We start from the raw sequence: 21,851 nt of genomic DNA, 5'->3' as shown, positions 1-21,851 counted from the left end.
CTGCTGCCACCGGTGCAGCCACGGATGGCCCCCAGGGAGGCCAAAAAGGCCTGTCGAGCAAGGCCAGGGGTGCCACGGGTCAGCAAACGGGGGCTGCCAGGGCCCCACAGGCTGGCAGTGGCACGCGGGGAGCAGGGCTGGCAGCTGAGCCGCTTCCCTGCCCGTGGCTCATTAATCTGAGCAGAGGCCGAGGATCTCATGGCAGGATTATTCTCTTCCTGGGAGCTGCATGCCAGCTGCAGGGGATTAATGCCGGTGGTTATATAAAGGAGAGGGGGGCTAGAGCCTACTAGCGCTCAGGCTCGGACCCCAGCCCACCCTATACACACCCAGGGACCCGCACAGCGGAGCAGGCTGGGGACACCCCCCGCCTGCAGTGGACTAAGCAGCGCCAGCCCACACCCGGGATAACGAACAGCATCGATGCTTGGGATGCCCAGGACCGCAGCATCCTTCCCTGCCGCAGAGCTGGGGACGCCCTGCCCGGAGCTGGGGGGCATTTCTCAGCTCAGCGCTGGGGCAGACAGAGGGGCCTTGGGGCAGGGGAAGCTGCAGGAGCCTTGGTCACAGGATGGAGCTTGGGACCTCGGTGCTGGCAGCCACCAGGCAGTGACAGATGGTCCCACGCTCCAGGAGACAGCGCCTGCCACGGGGCTCCCTCCAGCTTGATCCAAATCCAAGCCGCGGCATGAGATTTTCGTGCTGATGGACTGCAGCAGGAATCCAGGGTGTAAAACCAGGTCATGGAGCCCCAGGCGGGGCATAGGGACACGCTGGCCGAGCTCGGTTATCTAACTCCAGCCTCCCTCCACACGCTCCCTTCTCTGGTCCATCACTTGCCCGCAGCAGGACAGGACCAGCGCCTTGGGACAGAGCCCTGGCCAGCTCACCCATCAAAGCATCACCGGGACATCTGGCTCCCTCCAAATAAGGGGGAGTTCTGTCCGCAGCAAGTCACATGAAGGGCTGTGAAAAAACCCCCGAAGTCTTGCATAACCTCGGCTGCAACAACAAAAGCAGGGCACCATTTACAAACAATGCAAAAGAGGATTTATTGAAACCATTCTGGTTAGACCAAGTCCTGTAGGGCACAATTTGCAATAAGTTAAAGAACTAAACCAAACAGTTTTAGTGTTAAAAAACACACTAATACATAACACAGTGATATATGCCATCATCACCCATCTGAGTTATTGAATCAAGGCACAAAGTCATTCATTAAATACTGCAAAAAAAACCCAAACAATTACACAAGGAAATAAGCTGGAAAAAAGACTTGTTTTGTTAAGAAGGTGCTGGTTTGGCACTGATGCGTTTAATTGAGCTGCCACAGGGAAATCTGCGTTTCCAAAGTGTCTGGAAACATTGATGGACAACTTAAAGCCAGAAAAGCCCCCAAAGCCAAAAATCCAGCTCTCCTGAAGGAACATTCAGTGTGCCTATGGGAAAGGTCAGGTCTGGGTAGGGAGCAGAGCAGGGAGTGCCGAAGAGTGTGGCTGTGGTGAGAATACGAGTCGGGCACTTTGCTCCCTGCCAGGCGAGTTTTGGTGGGATACAATCCACATCCAACCTGCAGGTCACAGCAGCGCGCAAGCCTCGGGCTCCCTCCGCCACGCAGCCAGCTCCACCCCAGCCGGCTAAAGCGCAGCCTGAACCTGGCCCTTGCAACCCGGGTTCTGCAGCACTGCTGCAGCCCGTCATCCCTGCGGCGCCACAACACTGGCGCGGGGACCTGGGGGGCTGCTGGGCTTCAGGTCTTTATCCTGCTGAGCAAAGAGGCAACCCAGGCTAGGGGATATGACAGGGGAGCCTCCCTGCACCCCTAGCCTCCCTCAGAAAACAGCTTGGGGCAAGAGGGACAAAGGGGCAAACTCACCATTTTGAGTCCAGCGATGACTTTGAAGGAACATCCCTGGCTTCCTGCAGAGCCAGGACACCCCAGGACTGGGCTCTGTCAGCAGCGCAGCTCCGCAGAGGCCAGCAGCACTCATCCTACACTGCTCCCCTGGCTGCCCAGGTACACATCACGGGGCAGAGGGAGTCAGGGCACCCTTCAGGCAACTACCAGGCCAGCTGGGAGCAGGCAGCAAGCGACCAGGCAGACCACTGATGCTGCAGCTTATTTTGCTGCAAGACTGGGAGGGCTGAAGCTGTGGCACGAGCCTCGGTGACACGAGCTGCCTGAGCCAGCAGCTGCCCTGCAGCAGGTTGAAGTTCAGTGGTTGCCACATAATAACCGATGCCTGACCCTACACAACCTGGCTTAAGTTTCTCCTCCTACAGTATTTCTACACACACCCTGATGTGAGACTAGGCAAGGGAGGGATGCACTGGCCAAACCCCCTCCGGCACTGCAAAAACTTGAGGGAGGTTATTTTTAGGGTGTTTTCTGTCTCACCAGCCAGACGGACACCCAGCAGCTATGACACTTGTGTGTCGGTGTGGCTAGTAAGGGGACTGCAGCTTTCAGGACCGAGTAGCCAATTCAACCCTTTTTCCAGGCTTTGCACCTTGTTTCTACAGTCCACACTGGCACCCACCGGGAGCAAGGCAAAGCAAACACACCGCGCTACAGACATTTCCAGGGGAGACACGATGTTCACACAGCAACCTGTCCCATTCCCTTGGGCTACCAGGCTGGACAGAGAGAACAGCACCCCAAGATCCTCAACCAGCACCACCTCAGTTCCGAGGGCAGGGAGGCAGCACAGAGCTCTCTGTGGAACTGTGCTGCAAAGAGAACCTGTGCTGTTTCCCCACGCGGCTCATGCCATCTTTACAGCCTGCCCACGTCCTGGCAGAGCGGACAGTGCTTGGAGAAGGCTCTTCAGCAGCTGCAAGGGTGAATGAGTATTTGCAGGGCAGCTGGCATTGCCACTCGGGTACAGGGCTCCCTGGAGTAGCAAGCCAAGCTCCCAGGAAAGGTTAAAGTGCAATTCTACTCTGAAAAAATGCCCTAGAGCCTCTCTGGCACCTCAAAAGCAGCAGAAGTGGTGTCCGTACCGGCAGGGACCAGCCAGCCTGGGCTCAGGGTGGTTTTTGTATCACCTAACAAACAGATTGGGGGCAGGGAGGAACACTGCTGCATAAATCAGGTAGGAGACCAGCTCCCTTTCTGTGTCATCAATGCTGCACAGCCTGGCTGGAAAGGAAGCAGCAGAGGAGACAGACACAGGTAGGCTTTTGACTGCAGAGCAGGGCACATGGGGCTGTTCTCAGGAGAAAAGGCCTTTTTCTAAGTAGAGTGATACTTTAACCTGTGCTCTGCTGGCCCAGGCGACACCTAACCGCATCATTGGCCATGGCTGGGTCTATCGCTACACACACCCTGCGGCCACCAAAACAGGGGCCCAAATCCAGGGGAGGGCAATCACAAACCAGCCTGCAGCCAAGCACCTCTCCCACAGCCAGGAGAGCTGACTCAGAAAGCAAATCTAACACCACACATCGAAGCTCCACTTCTCACACAAGCACCCAAGAAATAATCAACTCCGGCTTTCCCAGTAAGCACGTGTTTTCCTCCAGACACAGGCTGAGTCAGCACAGTTCTGTGGGCACAGAAGGACTGAGGGGAAAGCCCTCTTCCCCGAGCTGACGACACTTCAGTGGTGGCCAAGCACTGAAGTTCCATCAGCTCTGAGGACAGATGCACTGGCAGCTGCCCCCACAGCCTGGGCACCCCCAGACACTGGGGCGCTTCCCCACCAGCCATGCTTTGGTTTGCAGATCAAGAAAGGCAGCTTCCCGTGTGAATCCACGACCTGGGTTTGCTAAGAGCATGGCTGCAGAGGAGAGGCAGCTTGGCGCCACGCAGCCCAGGCAGCCTCTCCCCCTCCCCCGGCAAGCTCACACTCGGCTGTGGAATCGCATCCTGTAGAGGCGGTCTCGGATGTACTGGTCAGTGTCCCCAGCCACCTGGCTCAGCCAGATCACCCTGCTCTCAGAGACATCCTCCTTCAGCTTACGCTTCATCAGAGACACTGACCCTGGATCCTCGCTGGGTTGAGGCCCCCTCAACAGCACGTAGCAGGCATGACGGCTCCGCTCAAACAGTGTGGCTGTAACGCAGAGCAGAGGGAAGAGCCCAGCTTAAGGTCTCTGTGTTCAGACTGGCCACCAGACCCAACACCGCGTGCTCACGGAGTCCAGGAGGTACCAGAAGGCCAGCGTCCTCCTGCACCTCCTTGCTGGAGGGCTGGACGGAGAGGACTTACCGTTGAACGCAATTATTTGGTCTGTGTTATTGCGGAGCTCCAACAAGATGTTAGTGTAGGAAGGATGGAAAAGATACAGCTTCTGGAGAGGAGCTCTGGATCCCTGCAATCAACAGGACACTATCAGGACACGGACCCACACGTTATCCCAGAGACTAGTACACCAGCACCAGGTTCAGCTATTACTCATGCCCAACAGAATATATCTGGTCAGATACTTGTCCACGTCTGCACAACTCATCCTGCCTGATGCCACTAGGACTGGTATTGGGATTTTGCTTACTGCTAGGTGCTCTCCTCCCCACTCCAAGCTTCCTGCAAACAGCAGGCCTGCCCGCTAAAGGCAGGAGACAGATTTTTGCCTTAGGGCTGGTAGAGTTAGCGAGGAAAGCACAGGAAGCTCAGCTGGTGCTCGGGCATCCTCCAAGACACAACCTGTCACTAACACTGCCAGCCACTGCCCCAGAGGGCTCTGTTACGCAGCCGAGCTGTGCACCGAAGCTGCCAGAGACCGCCTGGGCGCAGAGTATTCACGTGGCTGAGGGAGATCTCTGCATGCAGTACCGCTGCAGGAGGCTCCCGGTCAAACAGCAGCAACTTCACAGGTACCGAGCCAGCAGTGTCTCACCTCACCTACAGCACCACACCAAGGCACAGCACTGAGCAACCCAGTGACTTTGCTCATAGCACCGCTACATCCCTTTTCTCTACGTAGCCAGGCTCAGGATGACAAAAGCTGCTGATGCCACTACCAGCTGCTAGCAGGAACCCTACTATGGACGTTGTGAAGACCCAGAGGTCTGCCTGCTCCTAGAAGACCAGACTGTTCATAGACCCCACACCCAGCGCAGGAGGCTGCAGTGTTAGCAGCACAGACAGATGCAAATGCGCACACTGGGAGAAGGGGGTAGGTCCACCCAATTCTGGCCCAAAGTCAGGAGAACAGCAACCATTCGGCAGCACTACTCACCGTTTCGTTTCCTGGTGCCTGGTATTCACCCCAGATGAGGAAGGCGGACCGGTGATCAGCAGTAGAAAGTGTGGCTGGCCCTGGGCTCTCTGCTCTCGAGTTCAACTTCAGGTCCCACTGGACTCCTCCAGATCCACTCTCAACGATCATAACCTGGCAGGGAAGAAAGAAAAGGAACTCATACCAAAGAGATCTAACAAGCCATGAGAGAGAAGTCAAGTCAGCTGTCTCTACCCTACACTGTCTACGGGAACAAGTATCTGACACTTGCAAAGATGAGGAAATACTTGAAGCTGAGCATCACAGAGCTGTGAGACCTGGGGTAGGCCACATTAAAGTCACAAATTTTGCAGCTATTTCAAGAGGTTCAGAGCTCTGTCATTGAAGCCTCTTGCTGAGATGCGAATTAACATGCCTCAGCTGGCTTCAATAACCTGTTGAAAGAGATCGTTGCCCAGACTAAAGCTTCCAAAAATCAGCCAGAGGGAACATATCCCACCAGCTGTCCTCAACTCAACGCCTGCTTGAGCTGTGATATGCAGAAAAAAGGGGAGTTAAAAGGAAGAGATCTCAAACCTTCTTCCTGTTGGGTCCAATTTCACTCTCAAGGACAATACCAAGAACATCGGGTTTGTAGTAACCAAGCAGCGGCTCACTAAGGGAGAGAAAAAGAAGGGACAGATCATAGCACACCCTGATGGCTTGGGCATACCTTGTTCCTTCAGAGCAGCCTCTAACCTCCCACAGCTCCCCTGGTAAGAGACTCAACTGCTGCAGCATTACGTTAGCCTGGTGCTACTCCAGCTCTGAGCCCAGCCCTAAGACAGCCATATCACAGCAGGCACAGCATGAAGAATCAAAGCTTTGGGCTCCTCCCTTCTGAAGCAGCACCTGACCTTTGCTAGCAGAGGACAGACAACACACTAAGCATGATCCAGATATATCACAGAGCAGGTTCCTATATTTCAAATGAAGAAAAAAACAAATAGCACCTGCCAGGACACTGCTGTTGCTGGGAACCTGGAAATACCACATCCAACCCACACTGGTAACACTACCTCACAACGCGGGACACATTGAGGCTCCATAAAGTCTGAAGATTTTGTGCACCGATCAGTGTAGCCATCTCTGAGTTTATAACCAAGATGTTCTCCCGTGATCGCCCAGGAATTTTTGCCAGGTAACGGATGTCTCCAAAGCTGAACAAGGACAGAGAAATGATTACGCTTTCTAGCCTGTGGATGGTTTTGTTGTGTGGGTTTGGTTTTTCCCCTGCACAGTAAAGGCAAATTGGAAACCCCAGCCTGCTTTCCTTCTTTTGTGTGAAATCCTGACCAGGCCATCACCACCAGCCCTCTCCCCCAGCTTCGGATGTGCTCCTACTCCAACAGCCACATAGCCAGGAAAGAATAAAGCTGAACCAGGCCATCCTGTCAGGAGGAGCAGTACCCTCCACCCCACCAGCAACCAAGACATAATCTCACACCTGAGAAGGGATAAGCGGTGCGTGGTGCGGTCAATGTTCTTCTCCCACTGAGGATCTTGCTCAAGGCTGGGAAGCTTAATTTCCACCCCAGTTGCCGCACTGTATAGATCTTTCAGGGAATATGCATAGAGAGCGTTTTCTGTGCAAAAAAAGCAAGAATGAGGGAAAAAAGTTATCCTGCCCTTGCTCTGAACTCTACAATTTTCCAGATCTGGCACATCAAATATATTTTTAGGGCTTGCATCATAGAGTTGTAGTGGTATTTTGAGACTCAAGCCTGCTTTTGAATGCTTTTAATATCTTATCTGTTCATAATCCCACTGTTCCACAGTAATCATTTGCTATAAATGACTATTTAAACCTTACATTCTCAACACTTTTCAAATAAAATTACTACCGTCTGTGACAAACCTTAGTTTAAGCAGAAGCCCCCCCCTTCTCTTGCCCTTGAACAGTTCTTTTGCTAGGTGAAAGTATGACACAGCTCGTACAAATGCAAAACACTCTTTCAGACAACTCTTTAGTAATCCTGATTGCAGTTACAATCCCTCTTTCAGACTGAATTCACTAACAGAACTGTACCTGTATAGAAAAGGAAGTAGGAGGAGTCGTCCAGGTTCAGCCTGATATAGCGAGCGTTCCCATCCACATTCAGGCTTCCAGTGGATCCGATCTGTTTGCCATTTTTTCCTGAATGGATGAAGGTCTTAATCTACACAGGGAAGGGATTACAAAAAAAAAAAAAAAGGTTAAAGCTGCATCGCACTGTTACCGCTTCAACTTGAGTGTTTTCCAAAGCTTCTGAGCAGCTGGCACTGAACAGCAGCTGCACGGGAGCAGCATAGGCTCGGATGAGAAATCTCTCCCTGGTTTTGGAGGTGTGGGCACGAGTTAGATGATCCCTCTGCTGTGAACACTTTTGCAAGTTTGAACACCACTTCCAGCACAGTCACTGGTCCCGAGATTTTACTACCTCTGCCAACCACCTCCCTGCAGGACAGCAAAGACCAATTCAAACCTACCGAGCAGTGACAATGATGGAGAGGACTTCAAGGCAGAAACAAAGCAGCAAAATGATACAGGGGGAAACCTGACTTCACACGGTAGCTCTGCTAAATATTTGAAGTGCCTTAATCTACCCCTCCTAAGGCTGACATGAGTCCAAGGGGATAAAAGTGCTGACAGGTTTCTTTATACTCTTTCTGCAGGGTAACAGAATCCATAAAAAAATTTCACCCAAGGAATAAAGGCTAAAATCAGGATCAGATTCAAACATCTGGGCAACAGTCATGGTCTGGGGAGAGCAATGCACACTAGGGAAGAGAGAAGCATCAGACTGAGAGGAACAGCCTCCATCAGAGATTCCAAGTAAGGCAGGAACCCTTCCCTCTTCCTTGAGGCGTAGGGGCTGGGGAAGAGAAGGAAATCTGCTGCTCTCAAAGTCAATCTGGAGAGTCTAGCAGGTGAATAAGGGATAGAGTTTGCGGGGGAGAATGAAGAACACGGCTGGAGAGCAACGCATCCACCAGCTGTTCCCAGCCTCCTGCACTGGGAGGAGACACATACTAGCTCTTGTAGATCAGCTTCACCTTCACTTGCAAGCGCTGGTTCAGCAGCTGCCCCGGGACAGCAACAGCCAAAGGTATTTACAGCGAGAGAGAATACACACCACCTTACTCACTGCCTTGCTCAATACCTCTGTGCGCTGCTACCAGTGATGTATCCTGAAAAATGTCATACTTCCCTGGATGTATTTGTTCTGAAGCTTGCAGCAGGTAGATTCTCAGAAGGTGCCACCTAAACCCTCTGCACAAAGACCCCTCCCCAGACTGCTCAAAGCTCTGCCATTTCAGGAGACAGCAGCATAATGTAACGTTCAACTTCAGCCCTTGTTAGCAACAAAGCTAATTTACTTAAGTTCTGAATCCCCCTTCTGACAAGACTGCCTTTTTCTAAGCTGCAAAGCTCCGCTGAAGTTTCCTACATTTTGCATCATTTCTCAAAACAGAACGTACTTTTACTTAAGTTGACAGAGCGCTTGCCAAGTCCAGAGGGGGGAAGGGTTTTCATACCAAGATAGCTAGAGAGGTTAAATGGAAAACAAATCAAAAGGCAGTCTTGCAGAACAGAGACTGCACTCAAACGTTTTTGGCCACCTAATATTATTAAAAAAAAAAAAGTCTTGAGATAACTGGGATAGCAAAAGCAAGGAGGAACGAAAACAGAAGAGAAACGTAGGAGTCAGAGGGGATAGAATTTCTGATGACTCTGGCACCAACAATGCCTCGGGCAGCAAAACCCTATTTGCTTATGGAGGGCTCTGGTATGAGGATATGGAGCTCCCACTCCTCCCATCAGACCTGCAGGAAACGGTAACTTTTGAATGCTTTAAACAGGAGAGATTGCACGTGCAGATGATTCTAGACCACTCAATCATGGGTGCAGACGTTTTAGTACAAAACCACTTTTAGCTACATGACATTCCCCCTCTAATAAATGGGAAAAGCAATACTGGAATGGAGATAACGCAACTAGCAGCTATTTCACTAAATGAACCCAAGTCAGAATTAAGCAGCGCAGTGACACTAGGAAGAAAGCTGTGCAAACCAGACCACAGGCAGAGATATGAAAGGTATCAGAAAAGGGCAGTGGTGGTACAAAAGCACTGGCTGTCAGCTGTGCTTTGATCTAAAAGCCAAACCTGTCAGGGTTTGCTCACTTTCACTTCTCTAAGCAGAGTCCCAGAAAACTGCAAGCTCATCTCGCCTAGGCTCACTCCACACACAGCCCAGGAACATGCAGTGAGGAGTGCAGACTGAAAAGGAGGAGGGATTCCTGGTCAGTTTTTTCTTTTCTTTTCTTAACCCTAAAACTTGCATTGATTTGGGAGTACATCTCTGCAGGGTGGGAAAGAACCTATTCCAAACCCACAGAAATCAGAAAGGCCTCTGGACACTTCTTCCTAGAGTACAAGATCGAAATAAATAGCATTCCTGCCATGCTCTGTGGTCCGGCCACTGGCTTTATCACAGCATCAGAGTGACATACCTTATCTCCTGTAGCAATAAAGATTATCAGGTCCTGAACTCCGTCACTATCCACATCTGGAATCACTGACACAGGAGTCAGCACAGTATAATTAGCTCCAAAGTCACTGGACTGTCTCCACTGAACTTCCCCTAGAAGACAGTTATTGGGAAACATTCACTAAAAACGCACTTTAGGCTGAAAGGCTTTTAATGCCCCTGCTCCTGGAAGTACTTGGCAGTAGCCAGCCATTTACAGCTCATCAGCTCCACAAACCACTCACATTTATGCTCATCATGGGGTACTTTGTTGCATTTCAAAAGAGTCCCAGTATCCACAATTTCAACTTAATTTGGAAATAATTCTAGCTGCCTGCACAAGTGCACCCAAATATCCTCGGCACAAAGAACGACTTGCTTTTCTTGTGCCTTAGGTTAACAAGCTTCCCAGCATGTTCATGGCAGAGAGAATCCTTTTTTGTGATCTAAAACCTTGCTGCCATGTACTTTTTAAGGAAGACTTAAGTAACTAGCTAGGTGTTCAGAGGGAAAATGCTTACCCTCCCCTTTACACAGTATTGCACACAGCAATTATCATTTCAGGAATGCAAAGTAATCATCTGTTCTTTGTCAGGAAGGCAGCTGTACTGCAGACCAAGGAATTACTACCTGACACTGTCTGCGCAGCCTGTATTTCCAGTAGGATTCCTCCAAAGCTTTTACTGAAACATTGACAAAAATACTTGGATTTGTTACTATGACAACAGATGTGAAGTAGAGAAGTGTCCCTAGGAAATCATGGGAAGGCAAGAATTTTACTCACTGGAGAAAAAAAAGCAGGCAAAGGAAGGAGAGAATTTAATTTTTAAATAACTATATCCTGGCTTCAGCACAATCCAAAGCTACAACAGTAAGACCAGGCTGACAAAATTTGCATTTCAGTGCATAAGGTTCTGTTCTTTGCTGGTTAGACAGTGGATATAGTTTTGGAGAAAGCATCTTTCTTAAAAGAACAGCCTGACTTAACAGAAACAGGTAACAGTGAGACAGATTCAACACAAAGGACTTCAAAAGTTTCATGCTCTAACATAACCTCCAACAAGCACAAACTGTGAAACCAGTCCCACCCTGCTCCATCAACAGAAGACGGGACTATCCTGTCCAACATCTGGAGTGCTACGGAGCTTCCCTGGAGCCTGAGGTCACAGCAGAAGGAAGGCAACAGAAGCCAAGATGGAAATTAGACAAATGCCTAAACAGCAAATCTAACCTGGGTGAATGGGCTGGGGTTTTTTTGGGTTCGGAATGAACAATAAAATTAGGACTTAGGTGACAGTTCAGCTCTCACTTCAAGTAGCTGCAGAAGACACAGAGACTTCTCTCCCTGTCAGACATTCTCTAGGCTGGTGTTCTGGTTTATTCAGTGATTTCTCCTACAGAAGCAATTTCATACACCTGATCGTTGTAGGCCCCTTTCTGCCATAACCCTTAGGAGACCAGAACTACTCACAGGGCTCACAATGCAGGCTGCTGGAGGATAAAGTGGAGAGAGAAGGTGTAACGGAACACTTCCTCCCGTCCTCCTCCTCAAGACTCTGCTTCTGGCCCTTGCAGAGATGGAACACGCAGCCACACAGACTTTTGCTCTGACCTGGAACAGCTAATCTTAAGCTCTTGTGTCCCAGTTTGCTCATAAGATAAACACGCAGGAATGTCAGATGCCCCACACAAACAGAAGCATGCAATCCTACACTCTCCTTATTGTTTGCTCAGGCCACTTCTGGCAATGAAGCAAACAAGACTTAACACAACTCAAATCTAGAGAAAAGCACTAACTTTATCAGCATTTAGAGATCGAAACCACATCAGACACTTTCAGATGATAATCTGCCTACCTCTCCTTCAATCCTCCTATAGGCAGAAGCTAGACAGTCTGAGAGCCCCGGAATCTCACCAATCCTCACGATGATGAACCATTAGCAGCTAAAGATTGTTCTGGCTGCTGTTTTTAGCACAATGTGATGTAAGTCAAGACTTTGCCACTTCAAATACATTTAGCCTATTTAAATAGGCAGGTTTTCATCTCTTGCTTTTAATTTGTCTGTGGAATGTTTTTTTTACTGTATTGTTGCTGTGACCTGTGGCTTAGCCTGGTTCCTCCTCTCCATGCTTGTGCTATTTCTTTATGGCTGTCTTTAGTTACATGCCTTTGGCTCAGCAACCACCTTTCTACACTTTGACCTGAAAGCAACTACTTCATTAATAGTCTATAAATAACCTATGCTAAAGCCTACCAATGAGGGAAACGGTGCTAACATATCTCTGTTGGTACAGAAGCTTCCCAGCTCTCTGTGTGTCTACACTTCCATCTACACTGGAAATTAAAAGCTATACTAGATTTTCCTCAGGTTTCTTAAGAGTTATACCTCTTGTTATTTCTCTCTCCCAGGTTTTGGAAAATAGGGCGTGAGAGGTTCAATCCAGACACAGAGGACGGGATCCTAGGCATGTTTCCAAGGAAGAACACGCATTGTTCAGAACCTCTGAAACTGACTCCCAACAAAATGGAAATGTATTTCAGGCTTCGACACTGCGGAAGGTTCAAGGTGCAACAGATGATCACTGCCCTGTTCCCAGAGAAGTACAGGCATTCCTTACACGCACCCTGCGTTAGGCAAGATGATGATGAGGTTCTCCATCTACAGGTTCAGAAATGAAGGTGGCTTTCCAGGGGAACCGGGCAAAATCTACACTACTGAAACAGGCCGGCGAGTACTTATCCTAAGTGCTCTCCTTGATGACTTTAAAATCATAAATCCCTAAAACTCCCACTCCTTTTGCTGCTGCAGGCACTCCTAGCACTCACATGTAAAAGACTGAAAAACGTTGCAGGTATGGGTTTGTGCCCAGCCCCTGAGAGTATAAAGTAACACTCACAGCTCGTGACTCCTTCTCCCGTTTCAAATGCTGTTGAAATATTGGTCTTACAATACAGCGGCTGGCACAAACCACCACAACGGAGTCCAGCCTTTGGAACACAGGCTGAGAGAACAGGCACTTCTCGATGGCCCAGCCAATGGCCCTGGCAAGGTTTTCAAGACAATAAATGCCCTGCACCCATTGTTCCAGCAAGTCGTGTCACGCTGGCAGCCTCAGCCTCCGAGGTCCGAAGGTCCCCAGGTGAGGAAAGCAGCAGCACGGTCCCCTGGATGGCAGCAGTACTCTGTGTGCCACTCACCTGTCTGCAGGTCAACTGCCGTAAGAGACACTGGCTTCCCCACGACCAGACAACCCGGGGCCTTGGCCCCCCCGAGCTGCTTGATGCCACACTCCATCCACTCCACTTCCTCGGCAGCGGGCCTCTCCCAGAGCGTTCTGCCATTCGTGCCAGACACGGCAGCGATGAAGGCACATGGAGAAGGCAGACCTGAAGAGAAGAGATGTCAGAGGGTGCACTAGCTACTACACCTACCTTTGCTGCTCCGCACGACCTGAGCTGGGGCTTACCCAGTTGCCCTCCTCACCCAGTTAACCCAGTTTTCACTCCCAGTCCCATGGCAGCCTTGCTAATTAGAGCTTAAAGAGAAAGAACAGCCCTCACTACAAGGCTTTCTGTTTCTGAATCAGCTACCTTCATCCAGGCAGGATCTGTTGAAGCTGCTGCTGCCATTGTTAGCTTTGAAAGCAAAGATGACATCTTGCACTCTGTCTTCGTTCACATCTTCCATAGCAAGAAACTGGTAGGCCACTAAAGAGATCACAAAAGAGATGACAAGCCAAGCACTGTTGGGGATTGCCTCAACCAACAGCAGAGCTAGCTGGAGCAAAACACAAATTCCTAGAGACCTACTCACTGCCTCCATCTCTGTACAGGGTAACAGCAGGACAAACTGGCTTTTGTGTTAAAAAAAGCTATCTACATGAGTACCAAGGATGGGAAGTCAGTGCCAAAGGATTTTTTCGAATTTGCTGTCCCCCAGAGGATTTGTCTGTTTTTATAGCCAAGCAGCCAGAATTTGAACTATGTTCAACAAAGAACAACTCTGGTCTTGCTGTGGGGTTATTATTCCTGAAATATAAAAAAAAAAACAAACCCAAACCCCATGAAACCCAGCCTCAGATATTCCATCTTTCTCACTCTCAGGTAAAAGCAGCCTTCTTCAGCTCAGAGTAGCAGAACTTGGGATTTCTGCATTAACACACAGAAATCAGTCCCCGTTGGTGAGCAATATCTCTGCATCTACAGCACAACCAGCACACACCCACTGCACATAAGATTACAGAAAAGCTTTCACAGAAGCCAAGGCTGACCCACCAGGGAGCAGTAGCCAGGCTAAAACCCAACTAAAGCAACTACAAATTTGCGCAATTTATAAAAAAGCCAAGAGACAATTATTCTTCTCTGCTTTTCGTTAGCCATGGGGAAAAGTTAGAAAGTCATACTGACAGAGGTAAAACTGCCTAATTGTCTCCAAATCTCAGCTCAAACTTCAAGGGAACATTTTACAGACCAAACTTCAACAAAGATTTATTAGCAGATACCCTTCCCCATTTCTTTTTTCCAAATGAGGCCAGGCTGCTACCTTCTTAGTGCTTCAGAGCGGCATCTAATTTCTCCATTAGATCCTGTAAACACCTCCTGGAAGGCCACTCCAATTATGACGGGCCACTGCTTATCCAGGTCAGGTATTCACAGCTCTCACTCCCAAGGGCAGCATCCCTGCAGGCCTGGCTCTGGATCGCACTTAGGTAGAGGTCCACAACTCAAATTTGTGGCACATAAAGGTAAAGGACTGTTGGTAAGTATTTATTCTGCTGCAGCAAGCTCACCTGCATTATCGTAGTTTCGGAACCATGTTCTTTCTGAAACTGGCCTCTCTGGGCAAGGAATGATAAATGAGAAAGCAAACACAATTATCAGACACAGAAATAATGAGATGAAGAAGGCAGCAGTGCGCCACCGGGACAGCCGAGACAGTCGTGATGACTGCTTGCTGACAATTCTTCTCTCCACAGAGTTTTCATGGTTCTCTTGGGCTTTCACATCCTCAGTCTTCAGAGGGTGGATCTCAGCTTCTGAGTCTTTGTTATCCATCACAGCTCATTCATCAGTATTCAGACACCCTTCTCTCCCTTCAACTGCAACAATAGAAAGAGCAGTTAAAAGAGATTTTGGAATATATAAACAACCCAACAAAAACTACCTGATATTCACACTGGAAACATTTAATGGGAGCTGAGCAAATCAGTCGGATACAAAGTGCTGTTGGTACCAGAGGTCTCCCACAGGGAGTGATGGGGAGAGACCATGAGATGCAGGAACAACACTGTTTCTTCTTCAGACCAGGAAGTCAGCTCTGCTAGACCTGGACAAAGATGGGTGCAGCCTCTATGTGGAAATGACTGACTGGTCTGTAGGTCTCCCTCAAGAAAAACACACCAAAAGCTCCTTTTGCTGCAAAGACTTCTTGTCACCTCCCATGTACGTCGTTCTGACTCCCGGCTGGAGAGGTGAAAGGAAACACTCATGACCTTTACATCCCAAAATAAGGCTGTTCCCTGCTGTAATGAGCACCTGAGCTTCCCCAGGAGACAAATGCCAGCATATTCTGTATAGGAACAAACCAACGCTATTCAACACCTTCTCAGATGAGAAACCACTTGGTAAGTTTAGCAACCCAGCCCTGCAGAAGGCAAGAGAGTGATTACTTCCCCCCGCTCCCCCGATGAAAAGGCGTAAGTTGAGACTAAAATCAGGCAGATTTTATTTCATCAGAATGGAAGAGTTAACAACAGCTGTTTTATCTTCTCCTGCTATAAAACACAATCCTGAGCTGCAGTAACAGAGGGGTTCTGTGCTAATTTGTTATAAAAGGGGGGGAAAAAAAGAAAAATAAAAAGCCCTGGTCAGTTACAGAGGCTGTAACTCATTACTCACAACAACAATAAAAATCAATGTTATATATAGTTTCTCTGATAGTGCTTCTTTAAAAAATACAGCGGAAGGGAAGAAATAAATAACAACACATTCCAGTAGCCTTGGAAAAAGCTGCATGACAGTGTCATAAAAAGTTATATCAGAGCAAATAAACATGACAACCGAGCCAATTTTCCATGACTGTGCCCCAGCAGTCACGTGCCTGGATTGTCTGTTGGAGCAATGTACTTCCCCAGCAGAAAATAGCTTAAACTCAGCACCGACACACAACGCAGGGAGCTTGGGCTTTCAGCTCCAACAACAATGGGGCTCGTTACCTCTTACGTTTCATGCCCAAGTTCATTTACAGGTTTCAAAGAAACAGAAGGTGAGAGGAGGCCAGGCTCCTTCAGGGAGCTGCAGCTTGACTGGGGGTTTCACCTCCCTGGATTGTCTGTCCCACCACAGGGAAGAGCTGCAGAGGCCTCTTCTCTTCTGGGTACAAATCACAGCAGGGACAGACCTAGAGCAAGGCAGGGGTTGAGCATGTGTGGTGATCGGGACAGCCTGGCACGCTACTGTCAATCCCCAGCTAATCTGAGCACCTGCTGGACTTGTAAGGCTGGAGTTAGGAAGCACATACTCCAGCCGGAGCACTCTGGCATTTATTCTACAACGGCACATCGAGTACAAGATCTTGCTGCAGACAATTTAATTCAAGCTGCACAAGCCCATGTGAATGCAATTAAATCAATAATGCAGAAGTTGTATCTTATTCCAAAGATCTCACTCCAAAGACCTCATCCGCCCCTCACATCAGTCTACCAGCAACAGCAGAGACACCTTCACGAGGCCGGCTGTTGCCAGACTGGCCGCAGGCGCCTGACAAAGGTAGGAAGGCTCCATATGGAAAGGGGAAGAAAAGAGTCTCATGCATTCAGCCTTCCTCCTGATCTGGCCATCACGCTGGTGAGCCGAGCACCGCTCCGTTACTGGAGCCGGGCGAGCACCAGACCTTCAGCAGGTTCAAGGTACAAGGCTCCAGGCACAGGCTGAGCAAATGATTAACTGCGGCAGAGCAACCACCGCTGCAGCGATGGGGGACGATGGCAGGAATGGGTTACGTGACCTCCCTTGCGGTGAGACAGATGGTGCATGTGTCTCTGGCATGCCTGTCTCCAGCAGCAGGGAGAGGTGCATCTTCTCAAACACTGTTGTAGCCAGTGTCTGCGGCATGGGCTACAACAGGGCTCCAGCACAACCCCACCAGCCTCCCCAGCACGGAGCCAGGAGCCCTCCAGGGCACAGCCGAGTGTTTCCAGCACCTATGAGACTTCCTGAGAAGGAAAAAAACAGGCTTCTACTCAAAAAGTCCAAAAGGGACACTAACCCTCTATGGAAGGCGTATTTTTATGACTCACTATAAATCACACCACTGTCATCTAGATTGGGATGAGAACAATTAAAAAAGTGGTAATTATCCTGACAACCCCAGCAATTCCCCTTCTTTTGCAGCAATGACCCTCGGAGTCACCAATTACAAAGAGCCCTCAATGTCTTTGGAGCAATTCTTTCTCTTTTCTTTCAGGGTTTGAATAATGCCCTTTGCACCCCTGCCAGAGCAGAGACAGTGCCAGAACAACGACCACAGAGGTCAACGGCAAACACTCAAACAATGCAGGAAATCCCATCGCCCGCCGTTGCCAAAGTACATGCTGGCAGCATGTGAAATGGTCTGAGCTCCGAACAACAAAGAAGTCTGGTAATCAGTTTAATTGAAGACAAGCAGAAAATGATAGTGTGCATTTCAGATTATTTTACTGTCCTCTAGCAGCCGGCATTTTGTCTCCTGCTGGTGGAGGACACAAAATAATTCACTGGAAAATTTACGCATCCAGGCACCTTGCAAGGAAATACACAGTGACAGGATCCTGTGCTGCTGCATTATTAACACAGGCTGCATGCACTAGATCTCGTAGCTAGCACTGTCTCTCCACTTGAAGATGGGATGCCTCCCCATGAAAAAACATGGGAGAGACTTCATAGAAAAAGAAATAATTAGAAACCACATGCAACAGACCCAAACGGAACCCACACAGCTCAAGGAGCTGCACTACAGCCAGGATCTGCATCTCATACGACTTCAATTGCTGGTGTGTGCACTTCCATCACTCCCCAAGCTTTAAAAGCTACTCACCTTCAGCAACAGGAGGAGCTAGGAGCAGTCCCTGAAGAAAGCCAAGGAGGAACAAATACCCTTTCCTGTCCCACAGTGACAATGCTGTCCTCAGGACAAAACCAGCTTTACTCACCTTCATGGGGGACTGTTTTTCCTCTTCTCCTAAAGCTACACTATAGCACAGATTTACAAATCTGATCTGGATCAAACCAGTGAAACCTGTGCAGCAAGTGGTTAGTGCCAAGCCACAGCTAAATCCAAGAGACAAACTACCATTACCAGCCAGCCAGAACTGCCCGACAAGCACAGAGAACCACATCCAGTCAGACGTATGAAGACTGGTGATAGAAACCATTTAAGTATTGGTGTGATGGAAGGTTTAACTCATTTTCCACCCATAAAATACCAAACCACAGCATTTGTAATCTGACCAGGCACCAGTTCTTCCTGGAAAACTTCCAGCAATATATTGTAACTTGGATTTGATGATCAACACGTTTATATCTCTCACAGATTGAAGAAAACAGATTCTAACTGGCCATTTTAGGAACCCAAATCCAGCATTTGACTATTTTGGTTCTTTTTTTTTGTTTGTTTAAGCACCTTAAAGATTTCCTTCCTGTCAGCCAGAAACTGTTGAAGCCCCAGACTGCCATCAATAATGACAAGACAGCTTCCAAGTCTTGCTCTGAGTAAGAGGCAATGTCCCTTTCACGGCTGCCTTCCACCAGCAGAGTGCTCAGTTTTGATCCCATGTGTGGCATGGCACTGCAGCAAACCCGCCGGGCAGTCACCTGCTGCAACATTAAGACATTATTGGGTCATTTTTTCCCTGTTCTGCAGCCCCACTTAGATCAGGGTCCACCCTTAAGGAAATAAACATACATTTTCCCTGAAATAAGATTTTCCTTTCCAAATACACTCAGGCTGCACAAGCTTACGGTTTTGCTGGGTCATCTGCAGCTCATAACTCTTTCTTGATATAAAGTCACAGCCACAGGCTAGTGGGGAGAATTGCCTCAAGGAGATCATCCCCTTCTGACACCAGGGTACCTCTGCTCCTGCTTGTGCCCCTACGACCTTTGTAAGGACATGATTTGTAACCCAGACCATACCAAAGACAAGGCAGGCAACCAGCTCAGGGAAACACTCGCATTCTGCTTCTACAGCTGTCCTTTCCCCTCCCCTCCCTCTTGCTATTTTGCCTCTGTTAACACATATCCCTTCAAAACATCAGGTTCTTCTTAAATGACACTTAACTCTCTGGTGCAGACACAACAGGTGCCACAGAGCATTCACAGCAAGTGAACTAGAAACTCCTCCAGAGCACAACCAAATGTCACCTTAGAATGTGATACATCTGTCATTTGTAGGAGAAAATTCCTCTTTTCCAGGAATCTTCTTTTACAGTCAGGGGTTCAAGCAGAGAAACTCGATCTGTTTAGTGAAGAGCAAAACACAATTCAGGACTTCTTCCAAGAGAGCAACGGGAAGAGCAAAAATCTTAAGATGAAGGACAGCATTCAAGCTGCAAAGCTGTGTGGAACTGATTATAGGTTAGGCCTGTAATAACAAGTGAGCAGCAAAAACACATGGCATTTATCATCCCAGAAGTTACAAGCTTGGCTGGACCCAAGCCACTCACCCTTACTGACGGACGTCAGAGATGTCCCTGCCTCATCCACAGGGCTCCCCTGCTTGTGTCAGAAGCACAGCAACTCCTCTGCACTGCCAGAGATCTAACACCACAGGGGCTCTGGAAAGATCTCAGTGCATGAAAACCCTTTAGAAGAGGCTGTGGTCATTTCACATACGTCTATCAAAAAGAAAAAAAGTACATTTTTTTAAGTGGAGCACTTGGTCACAAACTCCGTGCTGCCTGCTGGATCCTTCCTGCACAGCCTAGTGAGGTTTACGGCAGCATGAAACAATGGCCTTCCTCCAGCTGCTGTTGTCCTTGGCAGCCACCTCCAAGAGAAAATTCTTTTCTCCCACCCAGAAATGGAATTTTTCTTTTTCTCTCTTACATGCATACATGGAGGAAAGCCCATTCACAGGCCATTCCACCCAATCACCCAACATCCAGCCCTGCAGAGCCTCACAGCTCCCACCGTGCCCAGGCAGCTCCTCGAACAGGGCCCAGCTCTGCCCTGGCACTGAGGAGGGCTGGCTCCAGTCACACCAAGTCATCCCTCCCCTGCAGGGCAGGCTGCCCCTCTGACTCCCAGCAGTTACGTGAGAGGTTTTTGCCTTCCAAAAGAAGAAAAAAAGGGTGGAAGTAAGATAGGAATTTAGCACATTAAATCATTTTTCTTTCTGCAGGAACGGCTCTGATTCATGCCAGCAGACAAGGCTTACGGCCCACTGAAGGAAAGAGAAATGTGAATTTGAATGGTCTCCAGGAAGAGTGCTGAAGGCTGTGAGCTAAGCTCTACAGAGGTGAGGGATTTCTTGTATTTCTATTTGATTGAAACACAGACCCATACTCGCAAGTGCCGTGTAAGCGTCTCCCCAGGACTCCTACGCAGCCTGCCAGCCACACGGGCTAAACCAGCTCAGATCAAACGGAGTGCACAAGCAGCAAGCTACCTCGGCAGAGCCCCAGGCTTTTGCAAAACGGATAAAATTATTTCCCAGGCTTCTTGATTTGGTTTTGTGCAACTTCTCTAGCTGCTTAAAAGGGACAGCAACCCCCCGCGAACACAGGGCCAGGCACCAGGGCTGGGGGAAGGCAGCGGCGAGCGTGGAAGGGGCCAGGGTGTTTCAGGCCCGAGCAGCGCTGCTGCCCAGCCGGGGCCAGGCCGCGGGGCAGCGTGGGGCCAGCCCCGCCGGCTCCACCGGCGCGTTCCTTCTGCCAGCTCCGAGCTGCCGCTCGAGCACCGCCTGGCTCCCGCGGCGGAGCGGCCGGTGCCCGGGCAGCGGGAGCCGGGTCCCTTCCCCGAGAGCCACCCCCGCAGTACCGGAGCCCGCGGAAGGAGCGGCCCGCAGCCGGGCCCAGGTCCTGGCGCCGCACCGGCGGGGCAGGCCAGCAGCTCGCCCCGTTCCCCGGCTGCAGCCCAGCCTCCCCCCGCCACCACGGGGCGCCGGTTGCGGCGGGGCCCGGCCGGCCCGACCCCACCCCCGGCCCGCTCCGCACTCACCGCCGCCACTTCCGCCTCCATCCCCCGCCGCCCACCTGCCGGAAGTGACGCATCACGCAGGTGATCGCTTCCGCCCCGCCGCCGCGCCTGCGCAGTGGGGCGGGCGGGTGAGCAGGGGCGGGCGGCGCGTCCCGGTAGCGGCGGTGCGGGCGGGGAACCCGCAAGAACAAGGCCGGCCAGCACTGGGAGCCACAAACACAGATCTTTAATGCGATCAGACCGCGAGAGAACAGCACAGTCACGTACAGGCATCCCGAGAGCGCGCCCGCCGCCCCCCGGGCCCGCCCCGCCGCCCCCGGGCCCCGCTCTCCCCGCACCCGACACGGAGGTTACAAAAACAATACGTGAAACCGCGGAATTAGTTGTAAAAACGGACAGGGAAGGGGGGTCGCATGCACTAAGGACTAACACCGAGGGACCGCCGGGACGGCCGCAGGGAAACCCACACCGTTAAGCAGCGTTACCGGAGCCTGGAAGGGAAAAAACACCCGGCGGACCCCCCCTCACCGGGCACAGGGCCCCCCCCAGCATCTACAGCCTCTGTCCTGCTCCGCCGCCTGGCAGCGTCAGGAGGGAAGCTGTCTCCATGGGGATCACCGGCCTGGCCGAGCCCACGGGCAGCCGCCAGGCTCGGGCCCGCCAGCACCCAGCTGGGTGGGCGGCAAGTGCTTTACTCACACAATTCTCACAAAATACCGATCCTCGGGGTCTCAACTGTGGCTGGCACAGCAAGGCGGCCTTCCTCCCCTAGTGTAAAATAAACCTAGTTACAAATAAGCTAGTTACAATATGCAAATTCCTCCCACAGCATTAGGACACAGCTGGCGCCTCGGTCCCAGGAGAAGCGAAGCAGTGCACACCAACACGGCGACTCCTCTCCTCGCCCTGCCCCTGGAGCTTGCGCCATCCCATCACCTCT

At 50.3% G+C, this 21,851-nt stretch overlaps 1 protein-coding gene across 3 annotated transcripts; it reads right to left on the bottom strand.

Moving 5' to 3' along the window:
- Window positions 1–1,027: 1,027 nt before the first annotated feature.
- FAM234A (family with sequence similarity 234 member A) lies at window positions 1,028–21,006 on the bottom strand. 3 transcript variants are annotated; one of them, XM_055708274.1, is made up of 14 exons: window positions 20,933–20,987; window positions 19,438–19,608; window positions 19,136–19,229; window positions 14,527–14,835; window positions 13,328–13,444; window positions 12,935–13,123; window positions 9,719–9,849; window positions 7,253–7,382; window positions 6,671–6,809; window positions 6,243–6,383; window positions 5,761–5,839; window positions 5,185–5,337; window positions 4,215–4,317; window positions 1,028–4,058 (listed from the first exon to the last, which is right to left on the bottom strand). In XM_055708274.1, the coding sequence occupies exons 4-14, from the start codon at window positions 14,789–14,791 to the stop codon at window positions 3,847–3,849; spliced, it is 1,659 nt and encodes a 552-aa protein (XP_055564249.1). In that variant the 5' UTR covers window positions 14,792–14,835; window positions 19,136–19,229; window positions 19,438–19,608; window positions 20,933–20,987; the 3' UTR covers window positions 1,028–3,846. The 3 variants fall into 3 exon arrangements, with proteins under 3 accessions (XP_055564249.1, XP_055564248.1, XP_055564250.1); XM_055708273.1 differs by lacking the exon at window positions 19,136–19,229; XM_055708275.1 differs by lacking the exons at window positions 19,136–19,229; window positions 19,438–19,608 and having other exon boundaries at window positions 20,933–21,006.
- Between the last annotated feature and the right edge of the window lie 845 nt (window positions 21,007–21,851).

The sequence above is a fragment of the Falco cherrug genome, chromosome 4 (genome assembly GCF_023634085.1).
Source record: "Falco cherrug isolate bFalChe1 chromosome 4, bFalChe1.pri, whole genome shotgun sequence".
Lineage (NCBI taxonomy): Eukaryota > Metazoa > Chordata > Aves > Falconiformes > Falconidae > Falco > Falco cherrug.
Note: the sequence above shows the minus strand (reverse complement) of the source record. Positions and strands in the feature narration are given on the sequence as shown.